We start from the raw sequence: 24,497 nt of genomic DNA, 5'->3' as shown, positions 1-24,497 counted from the left end.
TATTATCCTCGAGTGATTTTCATGATCCTTATAAGGTAGTTATTATAACCTTTTACGTATTTTATTTTCACTGATATCTGCCAATTGGGTAGTTATCTCTCACATTATTTTCGTCATCTTATTTTCTTCTAATCTTCTGAATTTTACGCAACACCTTTCAAAATTTCGAACCACTTTCCAATGTAACCTTTCGTAGTATTTTATAGACGTATATTTGCCAGACGAATGAACAGCACCAGTAAGTGATTTCGTAGAAAGACAAATTTTCTTCTCTGAATCCTTTACATTTTTATGGAATTATCAAAGTACATTGAAGACTATAGGTTAGCGAAGTATATATAGACTCTGTCATGTGAGCTGGTCAAGGCTATTCATTTGCTCAATCCGTGTCAGTCATCTGTGACTTTAACGATATTCAACAAAATAATCGACATTCACTAATCCTTCATCTGAAGTCGAAACAGTTCTGTTCTATGGATAATTTGGCTAGGACTCAATGACATATCGTAGTGATATTGGTCCCTAACCACACGAAGTTTTAAGCTGAGTGTATGATTACTGGGGAGATTCGCATTCAACATATAACAATAGGAGCAGATCAACAATGATGAAAGTGGAAGGAATTAATCAAAGTGGAATGGCTTGGTAATGCAGGCGCAGTAACCTCTTGCTTTCTGTATCAAATTTATTACTCTCTTCATAGCTCATATGTGTTGTTCAGGAGTGCTAGGCGCTATGGTGCTGATCATCACGATGATTATCATGATGGGACTCCAACGTAAGACTTTGTGGATTGGGTGGTCACATCATGAGAGATCTACAATTTCGGGATTAGTTCTATTGTTATGGCAATACTAATAACAAACGGTGCAATTATTCTACATTGGTTGAGACCGACCAAAGAAACACAACCTGTTATTAAGTTTCATATTCGCTTCAACTTTACCGATCAGTTTTTACGTTTGTTAACCCATTTTCCATTATTCTGTTGATTAATGCTCACATATATTATCTTATTGTAATACTGATTGATACTCACTTTAGTAGGTCAATCGATATTGGTAACTGGCCATCTGTATTTATGATTAGCTGCGATGGTTCATTTACAAGCTTTAGTAGCATTTACATGCTTCAGTGAAATAGGTTTGTTAAAAATCAACCACTAGCAAACATAGCTGTTGATCGACGCTAATACACATAGGCAAGCAACGTAAGTAAGCACTAGAACGAAACTTTGATAAGCTATGATGTTGTATCTTTATACACTAGTTTTCCAATTGATAGATGTCTAGATTTCGTCAACGGTTCACTAGAGAACGATCATACTTTATCTAGCAGATATCCATCGAACATTAGCTTAATCATGAGATCACTCAACCTATGCTTGAATTCAACACTTTTCACTTTCGAAGGGACATTATATAAACAAATGAACGCAGTAGTCACGGGATCTTTAGCATCTCCGGTTGTTGCGAATTTATTCATGCCCACATTCTTGCCAGCAAGACCAGAACACGAATCTGACTCAGATATGTAAGTGACACATTTATCATTATTAAAAGGATGTCTCTTATAAATTTCTTCAAACACATGAACACACTCTCAGAATATATCGAATCCACTTTAGAAAAGGAAGATGAACATAGTGAACTACCTTTCTAAGACCGTTTGGTTAATGATAGTCTAAATCTAGCCATATACTGAAAACCGATACGTTCAAATAGGTATATTGATTTTCAACTCTGCATATCCATTCAGTGTGAAAGTATCCCTAGCCCTGATTTTCTTCAGAAGGTCAACCAAAATCATTACTTCTTATGAAGACAAACTAAGGGAAGAAGAGAATATGATAAACATTTTACGTTCCAATAATTTTCCTGAGAATATTATAATAACATACTAAAATAAGACGGTCATTCTGTTAGTAACAATCCAAATGAAAGTTATTAGATTGGTACTGTGGTTCGATAGAAGAGTTACAATGGATATTGAAGCTTTCTATGAGAGAACCAACATTCTAAGAAACGCTTCAATTAGAATAAAAGATATGATCCCGCTCACGTCTACATAAAATTGTGTCTGCAGATTAGGTCGTGTGGATTGTGATAAGTTCTACATTAGGGAGTCATACTGTGAGATTAAGATTAATCCTATTTCCTAACGTTATTTCAAATTAACAATAGTCTCCGGAACTAGACAAATGCCCAGTGTCGTAAACTATTAGTAAATGTATTCGACTTTTATGTGATACTGTAAAACGTGCATGCGTATTTACCGTTGTGTGCCTTAGTCTTGTTTTATTTCAGTTATTACTTTGTCACTTTAAGCTATAACCAGATATTATTATCCTCGAGTGATTTTCATGATCCTTATAAGGTAGTTATTATAACCTTTTACGTATTTTATTTTCACTGATATCTGCCAATTGGGTAGTTATCTCTCACATTATTTTCGTCATTTTATTTTCTTCTAATCTTCTGAATTTTACGCAACACCTTTCAAAATTTCGAACCACTTTCCAATGTAACCTTTCGTAGTATTTTATAGACGTATATTTGCCAGACGAATGAACAGCACCAGTAAGTGATTTCGTAGAAAGACAAATTTTCTTCTCTGAATCCTTTACATTTTTATGGAATTATCAAAGTACATTGAAGACTATAGGTTAGCGAAGTATATATAGACTCTGTCATGTGAGCTGGTCAAGGCTATTCATTTGCTCAATCCGTGTCAGTCATCTGTGACTTTAACGATATTCAACAAAATAATCGACATTCACTAATCCTTCATCTGAAGTCGAAACAGTTCTGTTCTATGGATAATTTGGCTAGGACTCAATGACATATCGTAGTGATATTGGTCCCTAACCACACGAAGTTTTAAGCTGAGTGTATGATTACTGGGGAGATTCGCATTCAACATATAACAATAGGAGCAGATCAACAATGATGAAAGTGGAAGGAATTAATCAAAGTGGAATGGCTTGGTAATGCAGGCGCAGTAACCTCTTGCTTTCTGTATCAAATTTATTACTCTCTTCATAGCTCATATATGTTGTTCAGGAGTGCTAGGCGCTATGGTGCTGATCATCACGATGATTATCATGATGGGACTCCAACGTAAGACTTTGTGGATTGGGTGGTCACATCATGAGAGATCTACAATTTCGGGATTAGTTCTATTGTTATGGCAATACTAATAACAAACGGTGCAATTATTCTACATTGGTTGAGACCGACCAAAGAAACACAACCTGTTATTAAGTTTCATATTCGCTTCAACTTTACCGATCAGTTTTTACGTTTGTTAACCCATTTTCCATTATTCTGTTGATTAATGCTCACATATATTATCTTATTGTAATACTGATTGATACTCACTTTAGTAGGTCAATCGATATTGGTAACTGGCCATCTGTATTTATGATTAGCTGCGATGGTTCATTTACAAGCTTTAGTAGCATTTACATGCTTCAGTGAAATAGGTTTGTTAAAAATCAACCACTAGCAAACATAGCTGTTGATCGACGCTAATACACATAGGCAAGCAACGTAAGTAAGCACTAGAACGAAACTTTGATAAGCTATGATGTTGTATCTTTATACACTAGTTTTCCAATTGATAGATGTCTAGATTTCGTCAACGGTTCACTAGAGAACGATCATACTTTATCTAGCAGATATCCATCGAACATTAGCTTAATCATGAGATCACTCAACCTATGCTTGAATTCAACACTTTTCACTTTCGAAGGGACATTATATAAACAAATGAACGCAGTAGTCACGGGATCTTTAGCATCTCCGGTTGTTGCGAATTTATTCATGCCCACATTCTTGCCAGCAAGACCAGAACACGAATCTGACTCAGATATGTAAGTGACACATTTATCATTATTAAAAGGATGTCTCTTATAAATTTCTTCAAACACATGAACACACTCTCAGAATATATCGAATCCACTTTAGAAAAGGAAGATGAACATAGTGAACTACCTTTCTAAGACCGTTTGGTTAATGATAGTCTAAATCTAGCCATATACTGAAAACCGATACGTTCAAATAGGTATATTGATTTTCAACTCTGCATATCCATTCAGTGTGAAAGTATCCCTAGCCCTGATTTTCTTCAGAAGGTCAACCAAAATCATTACTTCTTATGAAGACAAACTAAGGGAAGAAGAGAATATGATAAACATTTTACGTTCCAATAATTTTCCTGAGAATATTATAATAACATACTAAAATAAGACGGTCATTCTGTTAGTAACAATCCAAATGAAAGTTATTAGATTGGTACTGTGGTTCGATAGAAGAGTTACAATGGATATTGAAGCTTTCTATGAGAGAACCAACACTCTAAGAAACGCTTCAATTAGAATAAAAGTTATGATCCCGCTCACGTCTACATAAAATTGTGTCTGCAGATTAGGTCGTGTGGATTGTGATAAGTTCTACATTAGGGAGTCATACTGTGAGATTAAGATTAATCCTATTTCCTAACGTTATTTCAAATTAACAATAGTCTCCGGAACTAGACAAATGCCCAGTGTCGTAAACTATTAGTAAATGTATTCGACTTTTATGTGATACTGTAAAACGTGCATGCGTATTTACCGTTGTGTGCCTTAGTCTTGTTTTATTTCAGTTATTACTTTGTCACTTTAAGCTATAACCAGATATTATTATCCTCGAGTGATTTTCATGATCCTTATAAGGTAGTTATTATAACCTTTTACGTATTTTATTTTCACTGATATCTGCCAATTGGGTAGTTATCTCTCACATTATTTTCGTCATCTTATTTTCTTCTAATCTTCTGAATTTTACGCAACACCTTTCAAAATTTCGAACCACTTTCCAATGTAACCTTTCGTAGTATTTTATAGACGTATATTTGCCAGACGAATGAACAGCACCAGTAAGTGATTTCGTAGAAAGACAAATTTTCTTCTCTGAATCCTTTACATTTTTATGGAATTATCAAAGTACATTGAAGACTATAGGTTAGCGAAGTATATATAGACTCTGTCATGTGAGCTGGTCAAGGCTATTCATTTGCTCAATCCGTGTCAGTCATCTGTGACTTTAACGATATTCAACAAAATAATCGACATTCACTAATCCTTCATCTGAAGTCGAAACAGTTCTGTTCTATGGATAATTTGGCTAGGACTCAATGACATATCGTAGTGATATTGGTCCCTAACCACACGAAGTTTTAAGCTGAGTGTATGATTACTGGGGAGATTCGCATTCAACATATAACAATAGGAGCAGATCAACAATGATGAAAGTGGAAGGAATTAATCAAAGTGGAATGGCTTGGTAATGCAGGCGCAGTAACCTCTTGCTTTCTGTATCAAATTTATTACTCTCTTCATAGCTCATATGTGTTGTTCAGGAGTGCTAGGCGCTATGGTGCTGATCATCACGATGATTATCATGATGGGACTCCAACGTAAGACTTTGTGGATTGGGTGGTCACATCATGAGAGATCTACAATTTCGGGATTAGTTCTATTGTTATGGCAATACTAATAACAAACGGTGCAATTATTCTACATTGGTTGAGACCGACCAAAGAAACACAACCTGTTATTAAGTTTCATATTCGCTTCAACTTTACCGATCAGTTTTTACGTTTGTTAACCCATTTTCCATTATTCTGTTGATTAATGCTCACATATATTATCTTATTGTAATACTGATTGATACTCACTTTAGTAGGTCAATCGATATTGGTAACTGGCCATCTGTATTTATGATTAGCTGCGATGGTTCATTTACAAGCTTTAGTAGCATTTACATGCTTCAGTGAAATAGGTTTGTTAAAAATCAACCACTAGCAAACATAGCTGTTGATCGACGCTAATACACATAGGCAAGCAACGTAAGTAAGCACTAGAACGAAACTTTGATAAGCTATGATGTTGTATCTTTATACACTAGTTTTCCAATTGATAGATGTCTAGATTTCGTCAACGGTTCACTAGAGAACGATCATACTTTATCTAGCAGATATCCATCGAACATTAGCTTAATCATGAGATCACTCAACCTATGCTTGAATTCAACACTTTTCACTTTCGAAGGGACATTATATAAACAAATGAACGCAGTAGTCACGGGATCTTTAGCATCTCCGGTTGTTGCGAATTTATTCATGCCCACATTCTTGCCAGCAAGACCAGAACACGAATCTGACTCAGATATGTAAGTGACACATTTATCATTATTAAAAGGATGTCTCTTATAAATTTCTTCAAACACATGAACACACTCTCAGAATATATCGAATCCACTTTAGAAAAGGAAGATGAACATAGTGAACTACCTTTCTAAGACCGTTTGGTTAATGATAGTCTAAATCTAGCCATATACTGAAAACCGATACGTTCAAATAGGTATATTGATTTTCAACTCTGCATATCCATTCAGTGTGAAAGTATCCCTAGCCCTGATTTTCTTCAGAAGGTCAACCAAAATCATTACTTCTTATGAAGACAAACTAAGGGAAGAAGAGAATATGATAAACATTTTACGTTCCAATAATTTTCCTGAGAATATTATAATAACATACTAAAATAAGACGGTCATTCTGTTAGTAACAATCCAAATGAAAGTTATTAGATTGGTACTGTGGTTCGATAGAAGAGTTACAATGGATATTGAAGCTTTCTATGAGAGAACCAACATTCTAAGAAACGCTTCAATTAGAATAAAAGTTATGATCCCGCTCACGTCTACATAAAATTGTGTCTGCAGATTAGGTCGTGTGGATTGTGATAAGTTCTACATTAGGGAGTCATACTGTGAGATTAAGATTAATCCTATTTCCTAACGTTATTTCAAATTAACAATAGTCTCCGGAACTAGACAAATGCCCAGTGTCGTAAACTATTAGTAAATGTATTCGACTTTTATGTGATACTGTAAAACGTGCATGCGTATTTACCGTTGTGTGCCTTAGTCTTGTTTTATTTCAGTTATTACTTTGTCACTTTAAGCTATAACCAGATATTATTATCCTCGAGTGATTTTCATGATCCTTATAAGGTAGTTATTATAACCTTTTACGTATTTTATTTTCACTGATATCTGCCAATTGGGTAGTTATCTCTCACATTATTTTCGTCATTTTATTTTCTTCTAATCTTCTGAATTTTACGCAACACCTTTCAAAATTTCGAACCACTTTCCAATGTAACCTTTCGTAGTATTTTATAGACGTATATTTGCCAGACGAATGAACAGCACCAGTAAGTGATTTCGTAGAAAGACAAATTTTCTTCTCTGAATCCTTTACATTTTTATGGAATTATCAAAGTACATTGAAGACTATAGGTTAGCGAAGTATATATAGACTCTGTCATGTGAGCTGGTCAAGGCTATTCATTTGCTCAATCCGTGTCAGTCATCTGTGACTTTAACGATATTCAACAAAATAATCGACATTCACTAATCCTTCATCTGAAGTCGAAACAGTTCTGTTCTATGGATAATTTGGCTAGGACTCAATGACATATCGTAGTGATATTGGTCCCTAACCACACGAAGTTTTAAGCTGAGTGTATGATTACTGGGGAGATTCGCATTCAACATATAACAATAGGAGCAGATCAACAATGATGAAAGTGGAAGGAATTAATCAAAGTGGAATGGCTTGGTAATGCAGGCGCAGTAACCTCTTGCTTTCTGTATCAAATTTATTACTCTCTTCATAGCTCATATATGTTGTTCAGGAGTGCTAGGCGCTATGGTGCTGATCATCACGATGATTATCATGATGGGACTCCAACGTAAGACTTTGTGGATTGGGTGGTCACATCATGAGAGATCTACAATTTCGGGATTAGTTCTATTGTTATGGCAATACTAATAACAAACGGTGCAATTATTCTACATTGGTTGAGACCGACCAAAGAAACACAACCTGTTATTAAGTTTCATATTCGCTTCAACTTTACCGATCAGTTTTTACGTTTGTTAACCCATTTTCCATTATTCTGTTGATTAATGCTCACATATATTATCTTATTGTAATACTGATTGATACTCACTTTAGTAGGTCAATCGATATTGGTAACTGGCCATCTGTATTTATGATTAGCTGCGATGGTTCATTTACAAGCTTTAGTAGCATTTACATGCTTCAGTGAAATAGGTTTGTTAAAAATCAACCACTAGCAAACATAGCTGTTGATCGACGCTAATACACATAGGCAAGCAACGTAAGTAAGCACTAGAACGAAACTTTGATAAGCTATGATGTTGTATCTTTATACACTAGTTTTCCAATTGATAGATGTCTAGATTTCGTCAACGGTTCACTAGAGAACGATCATACTTTATCTAGCAGATATCCATCGAACATTAGCTTAATCATGAGATCACTCAACCTATGCTTGAATTCAACACTTTTCACTTTCGAAGGGACATTATATAAACAAATGAACGCAGTAGTCACGGGATCTTTAGCATCTCCGGTTGTTGCGAATTTATTCATGCCCACATTCTTGCCAGCAAGACCAGAACACGAATCTGACTCAGATATGTAAGTGACACATTTATCATTATTAAAAGGATGTCTCTTATAAATTTCTTCAAACACATGAACACACTCTCAGAATATATCGAATCCACTTTAGAAAAGGAAGATGAACATAGTGAACTACCTTTCTAAGACCGTTTGGTTAATGATAGTCTAAATCTAGCCATATACTGAAAACCGATACGTTCAAATAGGTATATTGATTTTCAACTCTGCATATCCATTCAGTGTGAAAGTATCCCTAGCCCTGATTTTCTTCAGAAGGTCAACCAAAATCATTACTTCTTATGAAGACAAACTAAGGGAAGAAGAGAATATGATAAACATTTTACGTTCCAATAATTTTCCTGAGAATATTATAATAACATACTAAAATAAGACGGTCATTCTGTTAGTAACAATCCAAATGAAAGTTATTAGATTGGTACTGTGGTTCGATAGAAGAGTTACAATGGATATTGAAGCTTTCTATGAGAGAACCAACATTCTAAGAAACGCTTCAATTAGAATAAAAGATATGATCCCGCTCACGTCTACATAAAATTGTGTCTGCAGATTAGGTCGTGTGGATTGTGATAAGTTCTACATTAGGGAGTCATACTGTGAGATTAAGATTAATCCTATTTCCTAACGTTATTTCAAATTAACAATAGTCTCCGGAACTAGACAAATGCCCAGTGTCGTAAACTATTAGTAAATGTATTCGACTTTTATGTGATACTGTAAAACGTGGAAATTTTGAAAACATATCTAGAGTTCGATAAGATTTCTTATTCTGGCCGACACATTGTCTATAACAATTGGAGACTACTTGAGGGAATAAAATACATTCAAACTTGAAGATGCCATAGGTATTCGGAGTTTGACATCGCTTTAGCGCTACAAAATGATACTGTGATAAAACCTGAATCCAGGTTTTTTAGATTCTTGTTATCCTTGTATACTTCCTCGAAGAATCTGGTGGTATAATCATATACACTTATAAAAAGCGATACCAAAAGTTAGATGCTAAATTGTTTTATAGATAAATGTATTTCAGACCATCTGAAGTATAGAAATTAAAGTGGGAATTGTTTGGTCTATGTTTTACAGTATATGGTGTCTGAACTGACATGGTAATCAGCTTTTGTATAGATCGATGAATAAGTTTATACAGCCCATACGTACATACATGAGCAAACACACGTTTATAATAGGCATAGTAAAAGTTCGTAATCAATCACATGAATAGTTACAAAATTATTAATAGAATTGTAATAACACATTTAAACGTCACTTGATTGTCTTTTCACATACCAGTTCAGAAAGTATGGGGTTATATAGAGTTGCCATAATAATGGTGAACATCAAGGTTACCAAGTTAGATAATATAAAGCTGTTACAGTTCTAATCTCTTCTAAATAATTCATCTAAATGGTGTCTGTTCATCCCAAATATAATTAATAAGGAGAATAACAGTAGAATTATGCATAAACAGAAGTGACAGACTTCAGGACTGAACGAGTGGCTATAAATTGGATGGGTGAGGATTATCACGTGAGCGGTAACTTATTAAGTGGTGGCCTAAACACTTGACGGTGATCTTTGAGCTTAATAAATTCATTAATTTATCACGGTTATCGTCAATGTTAACCGTGCAGCCGAACTAGAAATCAACATTTTACGTCATCAGTCAGTGAGCTATAAGGTATTCCATTCAGATTTTTATTCATAATTTTACGTAGGTGGGACATTCTGTGGATGTTGAGACATTTGCTATGAAGCGTTTCTTTATATCGCTTTAATAATACTTCTTATCCTTTCGAAATGAACTGAATGACGCGAGTGCACAGCTTAAGTAGTCTTAGTTCTAAGTCACACTATTGCATGGCTACCTAGCTAGGTTCAGCTCAACATCGTAGCCAGGCTAATTCACTCCCCAAGTGCCTCTAGAGAATAGATAAAATCCTACCAGTTAACTGATTTATTGTATAAGAGAGACTGAGGAGAGGTTGTTTACACATACTTTAGATACAGTGCAGCACATGTCACTGATTGATCACTCCACATTACTCGTCTACAACCTCAACAAAATTCAGCGAACTACCCAAAGTTCAACCATCAATCTTCTAAATTATTGTTAAGTTAAGCTTGATGGACAGTGTGGTTATAGTTCAGTGATATTTCACTAGCCCTAGTAATATACATGGATTTTAGAATCAGGCAGCTAAACTTCTCGAATCAAATTTTCATTATGGTTATATGTTACATAAAAAAAGTATGAAGAGTGGCATTTTGACTAAATGGTATTTATCCTCAATCAGAGATCAAAATTTTATCTTCCAGTATTCTGTGGTTCAGTGAGATAAAGAGTTTTGGGGAGTAGCATTTTTATTTTTTGTCAATTAATGTATTTTTGGTCCTGATCTATTTCAATCATTGTATTACATTCAATCAACCATATCACATCCATAATATTCACTCCTTTGTTGATTGGATTTTCGCTCTAGTTCTCTTTTTTTTGACTGAGTAAAATCAATGCCTTGATTGAAGGATTTGGATATACAGTGATACAGTAGTATTTATTAATTATCGAGTCAATACTCTGTTTGCTGACGGACCATAGTGGCTTTATTAAACCTTATCAGTATATATCAAAATGATCCACGACTCTATTTGGCAAAAAAGGTTATTTTAGATATTGCATTGGACCAAATATGATTTTATTTCGGGTTTTAGACCTACCTAAATGTTTTTATTCGTGGTAAGTGTGCCGGGAAGTATCAGAAACCGCTTTTCACAGCCCTCTTTTGTGTAAAATATAATGTTGAACCTCATTTAAATATTACATTTCAACAACAACAAAAAACAAATTCTGTAGGCTAGAATATTACAAATATTCAATTAGGCCAAATGATTTAATCTACCTTATATCAACTAGCGATTATGTGGTTTCATAGATAATATTAGACAAAATAACAACTAGTCAAAATATAAAATTCAACTATGGTTCACTAGATGAAACTATATTCTATCTCTATCATACTTCTTTTATCATTTTATTCTTCTCTTTAACAGAACAGAGTTCAACAACATAATGAACAAATTATGAGACAAAAAAAAGATAATAAACTTATCATTATTCATAAACTACCATAGGTGGTCAAGTAATAAATTTAATTAATTTAACAGTTTTGAATCTTCATATTTCTCATGTATCTACCGAAATAACTATTGATAAATAATATTGTCAAATTACCGACAGAATTTATTTACATTCAAATACAATGGTTATTAGGATCATTACAATATAAGTAGAAAACAGAGTGTATTGTTATAATAAAAAAATGGGGAAAAAGAAGTTTACTTTCTTTTCAAATATGATAGAATATATCAATAGTGAAATTCAAAACAAAAAGAAACTACAAGTGAAACATTTTGATTATTCTCTATATATGTTTTTTTGATCTGAAATCAATAATTTTTGTTCTTGATTGAGACAAGAAGTTGTATTTCCGTTTCCTTATCAAAAAAAGTATAAGAGAAAAAAAGAAAGAAGGAAGGGAATATAGAATTTATCAAATCACCTTTTTCTATCATAGTTTTTTTATTTCACCTCCAAATTATATGAAATTACAAGTAACTGAGATTAGAAGAAAAAATATATACACACACAACTATGTTGTTATTTTCGATCTAATTAAACAGATAACAGATTGATTCTTGACATTGATTTGATGGTACTTTTATGCTTAGGTAAGATCAGCAAGGGGAAAAATTATGCTAAACTGAAATTTAAATCACTTGTAAAAATCAGTAATATATTTCAGTAGTAGCTTTTAAATGATTACTTGTTACTTATATCTTTGAAAATAGTTGGCATTAAGAAGTTGTTAGAAGTGAAAAATATACTGTAGTTATGATTTTTTTTAAAAAAAAGTTATTTTATAGTGTCACATTAGAATGATCATGAATAAATTTATGTTGAAGCATAAAGTAATTCATATTTCATAGGTAAGTGATGTATACAGTAAGCAATCAAGAATACTTTGAGGTATATCCGATTTATGCTAATACATTTAATCCATTTATTCTACCTAAAGTTTGTGCTGACGATATTGTTCAGAAGAACGATGAAAACTCTAAAGCTCCAAACTATCCAGCTCAGAGAACAAAACACTATCAAAATTCGTAGCCGTTTTACTTTCCATAAAAATCTACTTGTAATAATCGTAAATGAAAGATCATTATGTATTATACTAAATAAAACCCTAAATAAATGGTTCTTTTTTGTTAAATTACTATTATCAAATCATGTCATATACTGTTCATAAACTTTAGAATCAAAGATTCTATCACTATCATACTGAACATTAGGAATTAGTTTTTATAACTGATTTATCTTTACTCAGTTGAATCTAAAATGAGTGGACAAATTGACTGTTCTAAACATTGGTTATGAATGCAAACATGATTGTTTTACATTACCAACAGTAAATCATCAACTGCATTATTATATTACTTCACATGATTGTAAGGTCATAGAAATTTATATTTTTCTAAACATTTATGTGTTACTGTAGAAAGTCAGATGAGTGTTGCTAGGCACTTAAGTAAATATAAATTAATATCATTAAACAAATAAACTACCGGATAGCAAAGTACCACAATTTTCAAACATTATTAACTAAGACTAGCTGTAAAACAGAGTAATTCATTTTTGGTTGGTTGACGTTTGATTTACATCTATAAAGGATAAAATAATGGTTAGTTTAAAAGATAAACATTAAAAGTGTCATAAAAAAATTGTTTGACGATTAATTCTTAAAGTATTCAGTGAAGAATTTACGAAAGATAATTATCCAGGTTTGATATTTTACTTTAGTCTTCTGAAATTACGAAGTGTAACCAGTAAACGAAAAATAGCTATTGAGTTAAGAAATCAAGAACAGGTTTTAGCTATAAGAACTCTTTGTATGAATTAATATCATTGAGCGATAATGCTCGTAATTTAAATAAATAACAAAGGAAATTCGAATATCTGATGCTGTTTTCGATGTATCTAATGGTCTGAAAAGTAAGTAAATAGCTTTTAATATAATCTTCACCAAAGTCATGGATTATATTGCATTAGTAGTAAAAACCACTGCAGAATTTCGTATTAAGCGATGAAAACTGACAAATTTTGTAGACTTGGCAAAAATGTCTGCAGGTCGGTTGAACAGTCTATGAAACAGGTTTCTTGATAGTGTTGTAATAGAAATAATCGGGAGTTACGTGTTTAGTCAGAAGCTAAACACTAACACCTTTGGGTCTCGAATCAGTGGCTCAGAGGTTAAGCGTTCACACGTGAGGCCGAAAGCCCTGGGCTCGATTCCCGCTTGCAAGATCGTCCGCGACTACTGATGAGGAGTCTCATTCTGGGATGGAACGACCATCCAGTGCTTAGATCATTTCTCTATTTGAGTGAAATCCAACAATCTTCGCTTCATACTGACAATATATATTATCTTAAAACTTTTAAGCTAGAGGTTATTCATGTTATGAATAAAGCCAATCGTTATAAATGTATCGTTTAATAGACAAAATCATTTAATAGGGTCAGATTCTGTTTTCAATCACTTGAAAGCAATACAGGACGTAAACAGTAGTTGTTTTGCACTAAATTTGAGAGTGATGCTCTAGTTAAATCAACACTGAGATGAACATACCTTCAAATAATGATTATGAAATAAGACGAAACATGAGTTTTCGAATTGTTTTTTTACCAGATCTTATCCATCTGTTCTAAAACGTGAAAACAATTACCTCATAAAAACATATTGTTTCTTATAATTGTTGATTGACAATAATATTTTTCTCAAATTTTATATCCGAAAGTTTTCTAGGAAATACATAAGTAGATGGAAAGAATTAGTTTTAATAATTTTGTATATAGAACAATAGAAATTTACTTGTATAACCTTAGTAATAATGCATAGTTTGTTTTTCTTTTCTTTTTTCTTTTTTTTAAAAAAAACAAAATTAAAGAGAGTTAATTTATTAAGTAAAAAGATGTTAAGTTGAGTAAATTTACAAAAAAAAGGAAATTTAATCGTACTATTAAAACAAAATTGAGGTCAAACTTTTACATAGAATGTAGGTTACATTAGGTTCAAGTAACTAATTTATTATTTGTAAATATGATGAATTGTTATTTATAAAAAAATGTTTTTAGGAAAAAACCAACATAATTGAAAAATATAAAATAAAATTTTATATTTCACTTTGTTCAATAAATTCGTGATTAAGATTTTCTACATTCTAGAATAAAGTAAAAGAAGCATTGGATGATTGTTTTATTCTACTTTGGGATTCCTCTACAGTGCAAATCTATGATCTCCCTCATGGGATTCGAACCCAGAGCATTTGTTCTCGCGCATGAATGCTTAACATCTAGACTATTGAGCCGGCCTCCAATGATGTTAATGTCTAATTTCAACCGATTAACGAAATTTCGTGACCATCTTCCATTGTACTGAGGTAGATACTTGTCTTTATCCGACATGGATTAGCTTCTCAGTAGGACTGAAGGAAATTCATCTTAAAGCTAATCATTAGTGAGCATATGGTTATTATCAGTATGGGGGTGTGGAGATTATTAAGTTTTTGATTGAAATCATCAATCGGTTCATGATCTCAATTGAAAACTGAATAATCTCCACAACCCCATGCTGATAAAGTAAAGAAGTTGGAGAAACGTTTTTAAATTATTTGATTATCTTTAAATATCGATTGTACAATTGTGGAATATTGTATGCATTACTGTTACAGATTTGGCTAGTACATTTTCAAATTCTTCAGAATTATTACATCTATTTGTGTAACTTAAATATTTTGTGAGGTACTAGTAAAGGATTCCTAAGAAGACTTGACAAGACAAAATATATTAAAATCAATAAAATCAATCTGTAAACAGGGTTCCATTTTCATATCCATTTGAAGGCGAGTAATAAAAGTGTGTTGGTTGTTTTATAAAAAACCTTCATTTTCCGTTGTTTAGGATTATTTCTTGTTCTGTTATCGTAGTTTTATGGTACGATAACACTGCAGTTCTAATCCCCAACATTTTCTATGATTTTTCATTTAATTACAAGTCATTGTACTTTATTTTCACCAACGTTTATGTTAAATTAATGAACTAGTAAAAAACTGACCATTTTCTGTTGTATTTTTGTTTGTCTTTTTACTTCGTAAGACGTTCAGAACTCTTCTGAATAAGAGACGGTTTAATACTGAATAGATATATTGATTTAAAGTAGAGGGTTAGATTGAGAGATTCATTTAAATTTATTTCAACTAACTTGTCGAAATTAAAAGTTCATTCGGTTTATTTTAACTTTAAAAAGTCAATTCGGTCTGACTTTATTTTGTCCTTATACATTTGGAACCAAATATATGTAATCTTATAATTTAGTTTAGTAGGGAGATATCCAAACTATGTCATCATAATATTTTGCGTTCATGACTGACGTTTTGTTTGTTTTATCATCTCTTATTATATCCTTTTAAGGATCGAAGTGCTAGGAAGTATTCTTTAGAAGGGTTTGATGCAGAAATCTTTGTATTATTGAAGTGTAAGATGTTTTCTAGTGATGCAGGTATGGTTTGTTTTGAAAAGCTGTTCGAGTAATGTCTTGTGATGGTCGGCATTCAGTATAATCCTTAAACTTCGTATACAGTTCATCTTGATAACCGTCCTATATAACGCCCCAACGGTATATTAATCAGAATGCGAATACGAAGTGTTGATTACGTTTATTATGGGACCACACACACAGATAACCAAAGCTACAGATGCGTTAAACAAACATAGAAGAGTTGTGCCGAAAGGCAAGCAGGCAAGCGAGTGAGTCAGCGAATATGAATACGAGCAAGTGAGTACAATCAAGCGAGCGAGAGCGAGAGCAATGAATATGAATAACATGGACATATATATACATAGTGAAATGAATGAGTCATCGAATCAAATAAGCGGTTAGTAGTAAGACTAGCATAGTGAATAAATGCGTAGGCCGTAAGCAATATTCAGGCATACATGTTCATACATTCGCAAGAGTAATAAAGATACAATGATATAGATAAGTTGTTGTTAGGATGACTCAGTTCGTCAATGTGTTAATAAAATGACTTGATTGAATTAATTGTGGACAAACTCAATTTCACGTGATCTGTTATAGTCTGTACTGTAATTTCCAGCGTGATAAGTATATGGTTATGCAATCTGAAACTCAGTGCGTCTTCTAACATTATGGCTTTGAACTCGTTTCAACGACCATCTGATAGATTGTGAGTGGCCCCTAGCCTATGGATTCAACCTTTCATGTCGTCCTTTTACTTTGCTTTCTTTCATTCTGTCGTATTTCTTAGTACGTCTTGATTAAAAAAACAAAACAGAAATATTTATTTTCCCGTCTATGATCCAATTTAGAACATCTAAGATAGATTATTATTAATCAAGAAACAAGTCATATCAATATCCCTTGAAAATAAAAGTGCACATCCTCATTTATTGATATATGAAACACAAAGCTACTTTGTGGATTGTCTATTTTTCAGTTAGAAGCTATCACAATGTGTCACAAATTCGACCAGTGAAAATAAGAATTTTACACCTCAAAATATCTGAAACGTTTCTTTTTTTCATTATGGATGGAATCACACCGACTACGTACGCTGAACGACTAATTAGCTTGAACATCATTGACATCAACTTTCTATAATAATAAATGACCTGCTTTCGGACAAACCATTTGGTAATGCATAAGGAAATTGTTTTTCACTCGACCTAGTTTTTCAGGTGGATGATAAGGGTTATCTCTCCAATTTATGTACTGTCACACCACTAAGATTAGTGTTTCTTGTTCTATTTGCGTCGTTATAATTCAAAAACTTATTTATTATTAATGGTTTTAAACTATTAAATGACTTGAAATGATCAAAATCTGATAGGCCGCCTATTGTCTATTTTAACAACGAACAAATTACACTAAGTATTAGCCAAATAGAACACTTGAAACTTCTTCAGTAACGAAGTACCGCGACAGATTTTAAGGTGACAAATATTGTGACACATTTTGTAAAACACAATTTTTAATTCAAGTTATTGTTCTATAGTACTTCACATTGCAAAAAAAATTATTTTAAATAAAAGGACTTGAATAAATACTGATTCAATATTAAACAAAATTGAGCGTACCATTTTCAAACAACAGTAGTTTAAAATCTAATCAAACCTTTAAAATGTATATATTTGTATCTAACTACATATAACAGGATGTGTAAACAACTAGGTTATACTTGATATATTTTTTTTCTAAAAATTTGTTGCGTTTTGCCCAGTATAAATATTGTGAACTCAATGCATACAGATAAATAAAATGTCAGATGAGTAGAAAGGAGAAGAACTTGTCGGGTGGGGTAGAAAAATTATTTGTATGTATGCTTTATGAGTGTGCTTATGTAAATAAGTATGCTTACTATTATTGCCTACATCTATATGTGTTGTATTTTCTTAAATGCATGTCTACAAGAACACATTATGCGTAAACAAAAAAATGTTCTAGAGGCCCAATATTCTTAACTATCCTATCCTCTTATTTGTTAGTAAAATGTATCTAAGGCTTAATATTTTACCTTATAAGAGAAATGTTTATCCAAGGTGAATGATCACGAATTTTTAGAATAGATAAAGTCACCTCAAAATTTTTCAAGGTCTATTGGAAGTCAGGTTTCCACATTATTTAAATTAGCAATCTAATTTTAGAGTTGTATCACAATTGTTTTTGAAATAATCATAAAATCTAATAAACTATGCCTTGAATCATTCGTTTAAACTAATGCAATTATTTCATTGAATTCAAATGATAACGTAAAAACTGGGGGCTTCTGATATATTTATACTTTTCCTATAAAAGAATTATGGAAAGAGAAAAAAATACAAAAATAATAATTCAGTACACTTTTAATATGAAAGATTTTATAGTTAGTTGTTAAATAAATTCTTAGAAAACTTCAAATCATGATTTCCTCTCAACCATTTTGTCAAAATATCTCAACAACACCTCCAGCTTTAAATAGTCCTATACAATATGATTCATTTCCACATACAGATGACAATCATTTAGTTACACGAAAATTATTATCATCTGATGAAACAGATACTTTAATGCAAAAATCACCCATTTCTACTGTTGGTGAACATAATCAACTTCAGAACTTTCAGTCAGCTGCGCTAAGAAATGAAGAGTTCAGTTTAATACAAATGAATGATTTTCCAAATCAAAATGTTTCAAGAAGCAATACAATATTACCACCTGTAAGTAATATACTGATGCCAAATAATATACAAATTATGTCAGGTGATAAGAAACACATAACAAATTCGTATTATTCTTCTGTTCTTGCATCAATATCATCATCTTCACCTTTGAATTATCCTGAATCTGATTTATCAAATAAAAATCTTATCAAATCAAGTTTCATACCACATGATTTGGAGTATCAAAGTGAGAGACTAAGATTACAGTCAGAGCAGCAGCAACAGCAGCAACAACAACAACAACTGGATTACAATATTTGTTTAGATAATCGTAAACAAAATCTAGAAAAATATTCATGTCGACAAATGGTACGTTAATATAATGATGAATTTTAATTTTACTAAATAGTTTATTAGCTATTTTTGGCTATGTTTTTATTTCTCCACTATCTGCTGTAATGCTAGTGTTCAGTTAAAACTGAAGTAATATCAAAGCAGAATGAAAATGGTATTTATATTTATGAAACTTATCATGAAATAATCAAATTATCAACGAGAATATAGGACAAATGGTTAGTCTGACGTCAATGAACCAGGCAATGTAGAACCTCGATTGATATTGTTGTGACCGAGAAAATAGGTGGGGACAATCAAATGTATCTCAACAGAAGAACTATATATTGAATACTTCATTTGCAAAATTTCATCATTTGTTCTTTATTTTCTGTATGATCTTTCTGACTTACAATTCTTTTTTAATTCTGTTTTCTTTAAGTCGATACTTATAGCATTCTGCTGCCGGGTTTTCTGCTTTCGAATGGTGTTACATGTTACTTATATCGACGGACATAAGTAGCATACAACACAATATACAGATTTTCAAATGATTTCTGATAGTTAAATTATAAAAGAATAAAAAATTCTAAACACATCTCGGTATATGATTGACGCGGACACGATGTCAAGTTATGTTTTGATTCCTAAAGTTTGAAATGAACAATGCATTTCGAAAAACACTTTAAACAAGTAGACATTAACAACAGTTTCATCTGTTTGACAATAAAATGGTAAAATTTATTCGGAAACAAATCGACTCACTAAAGCAACAAAATGTAGTCGAAATATTTTGCATTTCGGTACAAGCTTGGTGACATTAGTTTTTTGTTAAGATTTTCAAAGGTTGTTGATGGAAAAATTGGCCAGTTATTTAAAATAAACTTGAAATAATTTTTAAATATTCATGTGGGTCTCCAGTTTAGTACAAATGTAATAAGCCACTTTAAATCATTATATTTATAGAGGTATGTCAACGTAGATTTAAATGAATATGTTGGTCACTTAAAAGTTTAAAAAGTGTAATAGCAGTTAAAAGGAGAAAAGGAAGCTAGGGAGAATACCTTTTATTGATGGTCTTTCCAATATTTATATCATCAGTAATACGACATCTGCTTTCGTTTTTCTGTTGACTGTGACGAAAACTATCATCTTGGCGCTACAAGGAAGACAAAATATAGAGAACTAACCTTTTAACTAACATCAGTCAGGTCTTGTTCAATGGTTATCTAAATACCGAATATTATTAACTCATGTAAAATGTTCTTATAAAAGGTAATCAGTAGTTTAGTATCGACATGTGTTCTGTTTTAACACTCATGAAAAAAGTTAGTATGTTTTTTCAGTTATCCATGTAAGGACTAACCAATCGATAGCCCCTAACATTCATAACTTTTGAGCAAAGCCCCTTAAACACCGCCGAGATATAACACGAAGTCATATAACAGTTAATATTTTGATGTGAAGAAATGGTAAAAATGATCGTTATCGATTAACTGAAATGAGGTTTAATTACATTTTAGGTTTATCATAAATTTAAGACGGTTTTTACAAGAAACAGTAGTGCACTATGAAAAATATTGTTTGCTATTGGTTTTTAATTGTTCATGTTACGAATCGGATTACTACGTACTAATACTGTTTTTTCGAATTCAGATGGACTTAAAATTATTTTTCGTTTAAACTAACATGTTTGTTTCCATAGTGTACAAGACAAATTTCTTTGTTGTAGGCTAAGGTAATTTGACATAAGCTCTCTTTGTAGTGTGACGTCACTTGAACAATCATAGATTTCAGTGATATCGTGCAATGAGGCTAATAATTAGTTCATTCAGTTACTATGGTATTCAAATAGAATATGATTTGACTGTAATAATTAAATAGTAAATCAAGCAAGCCATTACTATTCAAGATAATAGGTTCACATATTGTTGTTAAATTTGAAGTTTCGGTAGCTTTGACTGTATATTCTGAAGTTTCTGATATGCTACTAAGTATAGTCACACTGAATATTTGATCAACACTATCATTGATATGTGTGAATACAGAAGATATATATTATGTTTGTTTAGTAAAAGTTCTATAAAAATGAAGATAAAAGTTACTACAAATTAACATCAGCTAGAGAACTATGCAAAACTTAGTTACCTTGAAGTGAATAGCTTATTCCAGTTTGAAACTTACTGACATTTTTAATTATTATCAAAAGTCAGTTCAAATTCAACATATATTTAGCTTTCAGCTAATTTTAATTTAACAGTTGAATTCATGAGTCGATTCAAGCTAGACCACACTGAAAACTTGGAAGGACTGGACGACCGTTTCGTCCTAGTATAGAAATCCTTCAATGCTGCTAGGTTTTCACTAGTGGTCTAGCCTGGATAGACTCATGAATTCAACTATTAAAATTACTACAATCTCCGTAAATCCCCATTCTGATAATCTTAATTTAGTGGAATCTTCATCACTGAAATATTGCTTCATACTATACTGGATTATTTTCATAAAGTAATACTTCTAAATGGAAATTTAGGGAATTCATTTAGAAGCTATTCATTAGTGAATATTTAGATTTTAATTTATAAATTTGACGTTATATTCATAGTTTATTGTGATCGGCTGTTGAATTAGAATCCAAAATTATTCAGTGTTATCTTTATTTTAGTATTTCATAAGCCGATTTCAGTAAGTTAAAAACGTTTCATTAAAGATCTGGATAAACTTAATGTACAATTAGGAAAATTACCTACTTTAAAATATATCTAGATTGTTCTTAGGTGTTTATCAAACACGATTTCCACTGAAAACTTTTTATTAGATTTGTAATGACTTTCAACACTGGGTTTTAGTACTTGAAATTAATCTTGAAATTATTTTTCAGGTAGTAAATGAATCACCACTTCATCCCTTGACCTTGTCAACATCAATTTTATCATCGTCATCATCATCATCGTCTTCAGTGATTACAATGCAATCCAATTTTGCTAATAATCATTTAACTGTTTACAATACTAATACGAACAGTGAAAGAATTAAACGACCAATGAATGCATTTATGGTATGGTCACGTTTACAAAGGCGTAAAATGGCTGAAGAGAATCCTAAACTTCATAATTCCGAAATCAGTAAGCAATTAGGTAATTTGTGGAAATCTTTAACAAATACTGACAAAATTCCATTTATTGAAGAAGCTAACCGACTACGTGATTGTCATATGAGACGTTATCCAAATTACAAATACTGTCCTAGACGAAAACGCAAACAACCAACAAATAAAGTTGTATTACAGCAAAAAGTAAAAACTACTGCTGAATTACCTCTTGAGTTAGTTTTATGTCCTACCCGTTCAAACTGTTTTCAAGCAGCAAGGTTAACAAGAGTTCCGAAAGCTGTCACTCAACCATATAATAAACCACGTATCCCTATTATTGCTCCAACAATGAAATCATATGAAATAACACAAAATAGAAATATGTCAATAAATGAGATGAATCATAAACCAGAACCATTTATAATATCACAAATGAACATGATGCCAATGAGTAACAAACCCATATCAAATATGTGTACATCAGTTCAAAATTTAGTGGCAAATAACAATTCAACATATTTTCAATCAACTGATACAATTTATGATCCTTACAAAATCCAATTAACAAGTACATTTCTTCCTAATGTGAACAATCGAAATAATATGACTAGTTATCCTGATCAAAAAGAATTTTACACAGATTTTAATATATCTCAACCTACAACTAGTAATGATATAAATAATTGTCATCACGATTCATACACTTATGATACATCGCATTCACCAGAGATCTATTCAAGCTTTTTAGATTCAATTGATTTACAAACATTTTTCTAAATTATTTATTCCTTGAAATGTTCCCCTTTTGTTTTCCTTTCATTGATTAGTTCTTCTTGATATATTGATTTACATGTATTTTACTATGTTAATGATTAGTCAATTGTTTGCATTGACTTATCATGTTTATTCGAAATAATTTACATCTGAAGAAGCATAATAAAAAAAGGTTCATATTTATTGGTTTATTATTAGAAGTTTGAAATTATAATTTTGAATGTAGAATATTCTATCGTTCTAAATGAGAAAAATTTATTACTCACTTTTTAGTTGATTTAGTTTAAAGACAATCATTTAAAATATCAGAATATTATGTTTTTTCGAGTTTATATTACAGTAATCATTCTTATTTGTAAATGTTTCTCAATATATATATTTAATAGTTGAATTCATGAGTTAATTGAAGCTAGACCACCATGAAAAACTTAGAGGCACTAGATGGCCGCTTCGTCCTAGTATGGGACTCCTCAGCAGTGCGCATCCACGATCCTGCCTCGTGAGATTCGAACTCAGGACATATTGATCTTGCCTGCGAACGCTTAACCTCTAAACCTTGAGCCTGTATCCAACGGTGTTGATGTTTAACTTCAACTGGGTCTGTTGTGAGATAGTAACTCACTGAAGACAATGGTGGACGGTGGCGCAATTTCGTGGACTAGTGGAACTTAGACATTAACACCGTCGGATGCCGACTCAGCGGTATACAGTTTAGGCGCTCGCGTGCGAGGCCGAATATTCTGGGTTCGAATCCCGTGAGCGGGATCTTAGATACGCACTCCTGAGGAGTCCCACACTAGGACGAAACGGCCGTTCAGTGCTTTCAGGTTTTCTATGGTGATCTACCTCTAATTGACTTATGAATTTGACTATTAATTTACTTTAATATGCACAAAATCTCTTTCTGACAATATATATATATATATATATATATATATATATATATAAATGTTTGAAATAAATAGATCTATTTTTACGATAGATTTGATTATTTTAAATGGTATATTGTTAACAAATTTACCTATTTAGTAACGAATCAGTCCTTAGTTATTAATCATGTTTGATTGTATTTAATAGAACATCTTGAATTGTTAAATTACTGGTAAATTGTTTTGTTGAAATTAACAGAATTCTGTTGTGTTGCAGATATAACTTCAACAAGTTGTATATAAACGTAAACTTTTCCGATTAATAACAAAAGATAACTTATTCAAATAGATTTATGAATATAGAATTTAATGTTTTCAACAGTCAATATTATTGTCTTATCATACAATTAGATTGTTTATTAGTAGTATATCTAGCTATGATAATTGCTTGAATTGTACAGAAACTAATAAATCACTAAAGACTACAGACATGTTTAAATGGCCAGTATTTTCTTTCGAAGAAAGTTTACTTAGAAACAATCGGATATTGAAACAACTCAGTCTCATGAAAAATTTGCTAGAAGTGCAAAAAATCGGT

General features: G+C 31.9%; 1 protein-coding gene across 2 annotated transcripts; it reads left to right on the top strand.

The window, feature by feature from the left end:
• Nucleotides 1–18,024: 18,024 nt before the first annotated feature.
• On the top strand, nt 18,025–23,436 carry MS3_00001425 (uncharacterized protein; the record flags this gene model as incomplete). Of its 2 annotated transcripts, none has more annotated exons than XM_051208880.1 (2): nt 18,025–19,201; nt 22,051–23,436. In XM_051208880.1, the coding sequence occupies exons 1-2, from the start codon at nt 19,189–19,191 to the stop codon at nt 23,031–23,033; spliced, it is 996 nt and encodes a 331-aa protein (XP_051074285.1). In that variant the 5' UTR covers nt 18,025–19,188. The 2 variants fall into 2 exon arrangements, with proteins under 2 accessions (XP_051074285.1, XP_012799032.2); XM_012943578.3 differs by having other exon boundaries at nt 22,047–23,033.
• Nucleotides 23,437–24,497: the final 1,061 nt, after the last annotated feature.

Source organism: Schistosoma haematobium, chromosome 1 (genome assembly GCF_000699445.3).
Source record: "Schistosoma haematobium chromosome 1, whole genome shotgun sequence".
In the NCBI taxonomy this organism is placed as follows: domain Eukaryota; kingdom Metazoa; phylum Platyhelminthes; class Trematoda; order Strigeidida; family Schistosomatidae; genus Schistosoma; species Schistosoma haematobium.
This window is presented reverse-complemented; position numbering and strand designations above follow the sequence as displayed.